This window comes from Electrona antarctica, assembly GCF_951216825.1.
Source record: "Electrona antarctica genome assembly, chromosome: 2".
Lineage (NCBI taxonomy): Eukaryota > Metazoa > Chordata > Actinopteri > Myctophiformes > Myctophidae > Electrona > Electrona antarctica.
Genome location: NC_136807.1, coordinates 31,442,756 through 31,449,441, shown reverse-complemented (window position 1 = coordinate 31,449,441; position 6,686 = coordinate 31,442,756). Strand labels below are relative to the sequence as shown.

Here is a 6,686-nt window from a genome sequence, read left to right as displayed (position 1 = left end):
ACGGACGGCTGCAATTCGAAACTGGCCCCCTAAAATCTGAATCGCCCACCCCTTTTCCCCTCACTGTATGTTTCTTTTCCCTTTTTACCTCCTTTATGATGAATTCCCGTTCTGCTCTTTGGCTTTATAGAAGTGTATATTTGTACGTCTCTAAATGTTTTGATGAATTGAACATGGTGGACCCTCTTGTAAACAAGTGTAATGCTTTATTGGGTCGTCCACTCACAGTTAACAATCTTTGTATTACGTTGTGCTTGAATTGTACTGTAATTCTGCAAACTGTTAAATAAATATTATAAATATTTCAATCAATCAATCAATCAATCAATCATAAATGTTATTGTAACAGTAATTACTAATTAGTTACAATAACTCCACTGACAGCCTCATAGTGGGACAGCCTCCTCTTGTCACGTGACTAGAGGAGCTGTCAGACTGTTCTAGTGCAAAATGGCTGCGGCCGCATCCTGGGGGTCGTGCCTGTGCGTTCATACCGTAATATTTGCATGGTACGTTTTCACGATAACCAAGAATTGCTCATTGAACACGGATGCACCAGGAGTGAAAACATACGGGGGGCGATGGAAATATCTGACCTTCCTCGATCTGGTAAGAGGTGTTTATCTTTCTGCATCTTTATAAGATCAAAGGCATGGTGCTCGTAATGTATGCATGCATGCAGCCAGCAACACACATCATAAACTATTTCTAGGAGTCGGACTGAATCATTCATTGCCATTTGCCAACAGGTCCTGCAGTGCGTGTTCTTTGGATTATGCGTCTTCATCGACATCGTTCACCTCATACTACCTGCCAAAGGTGTTCCATCTCTGTTGGTTAAAATAAGGGACAAAATATTCACTATTCTGGCTTTCCCTCTTGCTGCCGTGAGTATATTTGACTCTTTTTCATACATTGCATAATGTCTAACATAATTCTTTCTATATTAGATAGAGAGGTGCTGTATAAATTGATATATTCAGGTTAAAACAAACAGTATTTTGTTAAAGCTAAAGCTGCATATATTCTGAGAGTAATCATTGCTAGAGTGTTCAGTTACAGGAGTCTCCCCATCTCTCAATTATTTTAAATAGTATTCCAGATCCAATTTTGTCAGCTAATTTTGTATTTCAACAATTTCAATTGTTTATCCTGTATGTGTGAGTTCTCGGTTGATTGGATGAAAATGGTATTCTGACTTGAAAATGTATTTATGAGCTGGAAAGAGTGCATGACCTGTTACTCTGTCTGTAGTAATGATTGCTATCAACATATAGTCAGAGCCATTTGAGTTAAAATTATAGCACTTGTAATATAGGCTAATCTATGACTCCATGTTTCCACAGTTTGTGTTTTCCTCTTTCTGGTCATTATACAACTATGACAGAGAGCTGGTGTATCCCAAGTACCTAGATGACATTATCCCTGTCTGGTTGAACCATGCTATGGTAAGTGTCATTAAACTGGAGTCATTAAACGTGTCATTAAACTGGACTTTGGACAAATCAGGCTAAATGGGGTATACTAGTAATGGTTACAGTTAGGGCTGTATCCACTTTACAGTTGAATTCTAAAAGCATGACCTGTATCACATGCTCTTTAGACAAGATCACAACACGTGTTTCTCAATTGAATGTTTGATTCTGTGTGTGTGTGAGTAGTAGGGTTGGTTTGTCCTGAACACACTACTGCTTTTGATGCTTTGATTATTGCATGTTAGGGTTTTCACTATGAATATTGCGGGTAATCATCCGTATTCCGTAATGTCTATAATAACTATAATGTAATGGCAAACAGTTATAACAGTCAAGTTAAGACGTAACATAATAATTATATCACAATAGTACAATGTGCAAAACATCTCAGATATGTGGTCTCTTATCACAATATTGATATAATATTAGTCCCCAGCCCTAATTGCATATTTCACACTCAACTGTGAAATGCTTAACACTTAAATACAGCGCAACTTGAACTTGTCTGCTTAATGTTTATGCCAATTTTTGCTACTAACCGAAGATTATTATCTAATCTATTTGCTCACAGTCAGATAAAAGTTTTTAATGCTAGACTGCCAAAGGCCACCATTCTTACATTCTCTCTTCAAACACCCATTATTCTAATCTGCAGTATGTTTACTGCTGGCGTGTCTCTGGTTGAAGTTACAACACTCCTTTTTGTAATGTCCTCCTGACTAACTAATATGTGCTAGCTTCACCTTTTATGTTCCGCAATAAAACTCCTGTTCTGCATTTCTTTCTGTTTGCAGCACACTACCATCCTGCCCTTGGTACTTGTGCAGATGTACATTCAGAATCATAAATATGGCGGCAGAATCAAAAGCATCATCGGCTTGGCTCTCTTTGCTTTTCTGTACCTTTCAGGGTAAGACGTGATATCCATGATGTCGGGCACAAATCTTGTATCTCCATACTATGTCATTTTGTATGTTTTATTTCATAAATTATTACCCTATTTTATATACCGGTGTGTGTGTGTGTGTGTGTGTGTGTATATATATATTTTTTTCTTTTACCCTTTCAATTGTTTGCATGCCCTATTTTGACACACCAAAAATAACAGATTGAAAATGGTAGTAAGTTTGTGTGTTTTATAAATATTGATCCAATGAAAAGTATTAACACCCCGAACGCCCGGGGGTATTTAGGACCATTAAATCAGGGCGCATAGGTGCACCAGGCGCCATCTTGGATGTAGCTGAAGTAGCTAGATGTAGCCAAAACACTATGAGGTGATCGACAACAACGGGAGGTATGATTACTTCTAACGCGACTAGAGACGGGACCGTGATGGGCCGTCAAAAACATAATCTTTGGTTAGAATTGGACGGATTGATTTAGATCAAGAGTTATTCACGTTTTAAGATTTTCGATCTCATCCACTAAAATGGGGGGGACCACTTTCGATGACATCCCAACCGGAAATGACATCGAATGTTGCCCAACAGGCGCTCCCAGCCTGTGGAGAGGTGCGCTCTGTTATGATATCATTAATGTTCCGTCCTATGATTAATTTCCGTCCTTAGCGTCGAGCGTAACTATTTGATAGGACGGATACCTCCGTTTATGCCGCTCAGTTACAGGAGCTTGTGAATCAACAATGGATTCATTGGAACACAGTTTCTTTTTACTGAGACTAGACAGGCACCAGCCATTAAATTATCTGGTTTATTAGGGTTTTATAAGGTAATATAGAGGGTATGCATGTGACATCATAATTATACCCGGAAGTTATGTGGGAATGCCTACTGAGTGGCCAAACAGAAAAGTTCAATCTTATTGCATTAACATTAAACAACGTTAAACTCACTTTGCCACTCGATTTGTCCCTCACTTTATGCATGCGTATACCCTCTATATTAGAAGTCTGCACACAGTAACTTTGCAAAGCTCCCAGTCAAAGTTTATACAGGTATAATAAAGCCTTGAGTAGGAGCTTTGCAAAGTTACAGTGTGCAGACTTCTATTTCTGATATTGTGTTCCACTGTTGGTCCTGCACCTGCCATCCACCGGATGTGCCAGTTTTATTCTTTCTTTATTAGGGTTTTATCCCTAATAAATCATTGAAATAGTTAATTAGATTTGTGTCCTGTTGTGTTTTTGTATTGTCACTGTGTGTCAGGGTCCTGTGGGTGCACTATGTCTCAGATATCTGGGTGTATCCCATCATGGCCAAGCTGAGTCCAGTGGGTCTGGGGTTATTCTTTGGGATTGCGGCCCTCACCATGGCTCCTCTGTACCTGCTTGGGGAAAAACTCTCCCGCAAGATCTGGGCCAGTGCAGGTAGGAGCAGTCTGAAGTAGTTTGAAGTAGTAAGATTGGTGGAGAGTCATCTTAATGGGTTAATCTATCATTCTTGACTTGGTGTGGCCATAATTAACAAGATTTCCTAACGTGTCTCCTGTCTCTGACAGGACCTCAGAAGAAAAAGAAGAAGTAAGACTCGGTTGGCGTGTGAGCTGAGGGACAGGGAGGGGCCTATGGTGGCACAGGTCATAAGGGACACGCCCCTCCAGCACTGACTACCTCCTTAAGGACAGAGTGGGAAAAACGCTGTCTATGACTATACAGACTCGGAATATTACCTTCTCATTTCCTGTAGGATGACTTCAATCCATCAAATGTATATTGTCACATCAACTCTGTTGTGATTCTTATTGGAGCAGACTTGCACTGACGTAGCATATTCTTCACCATCATTCTATTCTATAATTCACTGCATCTGACAGTTGACGGTATTTTGATTTCTCATTCTCTCTCTCTCTCTCTCTCTCTCTCTCTCTCACCTTCATCACACAACCACATTTTCTCAGATATGGTAGCACACACATAACTTTCAACACTTCTCTTCTCTTTCATCTCTCTGTGTGATATTCCAATACTTACATCATAATCTTGTTTGAAACACTATTGTACATTTAGTCTGTGTGAAAGGGACCATTCCTACTGTTCTGTCGCTGTTCAATCAAATTGCTGAGAAAGATGTTTTTTAAAGTAACTTAAATAATTATTGCTAAAAAATGATATACAGTGCTTTTAATGAATAATAATGTTAAGAATTGTATCTCTTTTAAGCGATTGCTGCTGTGCTGATTATGTTTTTTTCACTGAAATGGAAGAAATAATAGGGGGAGCTTTTGCCAAAAGTAATAGTGAAAATGATATTCTTACTTTCACAGATTATCATAACCATATATATTGTATGTTTATGTTCCATTCGTCTTAACCACTTTTAGCCTGTCGTCCCTGTTTTGGGAAAATCATTACAGGCCAAATTTCCTTTTAAAATAGTGAAAATTGCTGATCTACAAGCACTTGATGTGCTTTGAGCTTGTAGAGCTCAAAATGCTTGTAGATCGTCTATTGATTGCTCATAAACATGAGCAGGTTGGCAAAATAAGAAATCGTAAGCAGGTGGAATATTGACTGACTTACCACAGAATTTTTAATGAATGAAGCTTTTTATTTTGAAATGGCATTACTACTTTTAAGTACATTGCTGTGAAACGTAACAATTTATCCTGGGAAAAACACTGTATGCGTTATTACAAACAAATTTCCTATTAAAATAAATGACAACTATTACAAATAGTTACAACTATTTTTGTGGAAAATAGGTTTTCAAAAGCAGGTGGGATATTGACAAAGTTACTACAGGGTAATGTTTCATTTAGCCTACTGTAGCTAAATAAATTGATTAAAAATACAGCAGTTGCAATTTTTTAAATGCACTGGCTAGATACCATAAGAACAAATATGGAGTAAAAAAACGTTTTGGCACCAAAGTGGTTGATAGACAGACTGATGCTAATCCATGATCTATTGTATTTTATAGAGGAAGATGGTTCATAATGTCACAAAGAGACGCCTTATAATTTAACTGTACCATTCAGATGTATAATATTAAGTATTTATTTACATCTATCCCAGATGGAACTGGTGAAGCGTAATGCTTGACAAATTACTTGTTCCAAGTCTATTCTATCTAAAGAACATGTTTGAGTAACCTACTGAAAAAGCCTACATTTCAGACAGTATTGCAGAGAAGATTGACTGATCCTAGTTATATTCTGCCTGATACTACTTATATCCTGTAGACATTGCTGTGCTTCCTAAAGCCCACAAGGAGTCAGATAAGAGCCGATGGTGAGTATTTGCATGAGTAGAGGCGGCTGTTAGTGGCATACTTAATTAGTCAGAAATGTACAAGGTACAGAGTCAGACATTAAGGCTAAAAGGATAACACAAAAACATCCTGGCTGGGGACATGTTTCCATTGTGCTCCTATGTATTCAATTTATCAACATATAACATTAAAAAAATCACACTCGTGTGAAGTGAGAGGCGCTCTATATCATCATACAACATCATGCATCACATTCCGTGCTCAGCCAATCAAATCATCACAAATTACATTCTGGCCAATCACACAAAAATATCACGTGATAGCTGTATTTTGTTTATTGTTCCGATGCCAGTTCATGTTCTCATCTACTCTGACACCTATATCTTTCATGTCACTTTAACTCTGAAAGCTTGACAAACAGTGTCCCATGCACTCAACCCAAATAGATAACTCACCGTGTAATTAAAGCCCCGTCCTTCACTGACGCCATACATATAATATATCCCCTCTGTGGATAACATGTTTTGGTAAACATCCTCTGTGAAACTGCTGGCTGCTAATATAACCATCAACATGGGGGGGGGGCAGTTTTGAAAGAATCCAGTGATTTACATCTTTTAATGGATGGTGTCAGCCCCACATTTTGGTGGCAGAATTGTCCCATGTGGATTCAGTAGGCCTACTGCTGTATGGGTCCGAGACAACAGCAGGAAAAAGCCTGCATAGAGTCTACACAAGAATGCCATGAATCAATGCCACTTGGTGTCACATGGGTGGACTGCATCAGAAACGTGGACCTCTACGGGGGCCCCCCATGGCCACGGGTCACAGACAAGGTTATAGAGAGAAGGATGAGGCTGGTTGGGCACTGTCACTGTCAGGCACCTGGAAGCAAACTGAGACTGCATGGGAACTAGCCCAGGGCACATCCAGGAAGAGAAAGAGGCACACCACCTACGTAGACACACTGACAGAGGAGATAATACTGTGCAGAGCTCAAAACCTGATGTGTGTGGAGGGCAGCGATTCAGAAGTCTCA

General features: G+C 39.1%; 1 protein-coding gene across 2 annotated transcripts; it reads left to right on the top strand.

Annotated features, from left to right (window-relative positions):
• Window positions 1-433: 433 nt before the first annotated feature.
• adtrp1 (androgen dependent TFPI regulating protein 1) lies at window positions 434-5,188 on the top strand. 2 transcript variants are annotated; one of them, XM_079522080.1, is made up of 6 exons: window positions 434-609; window positions 750-887; window positions 1,347-1,448; window positions 2,270-2,385; window positions 3,644-3,804; window positions 3,944-5,188. In XM_079522080.1, the coding sequence occupies exons 1-6, from the start codon at window positions 451-453 to the stop codon at window positions 3,982-3,984; spliced, it is 717 nt and encodes a 238-aa protein (XP_079378206.1). In that variant the 5' UTR covers window positions 434-450; the 3' UTR covers window positions 3,985-5,188. The 2 variants fall into 2 exon arrangements, with proteins under 2 accessions (XP_079378206.1, XP_079378207.1); XM_079522081.1 differs by having other exon boundaries at window positions 3,936-5,184.
• Window positions 5,189-6,686: the final 1,498 nt, after the last annotated feature.

Excerpts from the sequence above, each read along its gene's own strand:
- adtrp1 (XM_079522080.1), top strand. The coding sequence starts at position 451 with ATGGCTGCGGCCGCATCCTGGGGGTCGTGCCTGTGCGTTCATACCGTA. Across the intron at positions 1,449-2,269 it reads TCTGGTTGAACCATGCTATG|CACACTACCATCCTGCCCTT; the intron begins GTAAGTGTCATT and ends TTCTGTTTGCAG. Across the intron at positions 3,805-3,943 it reads CAAGATCTGGGCCAGTGCAG|AAGAAAAAGAAGAAGTAAGA; the intron begins GTAGGAGCAGTC and ends ACAGGACCTCAG.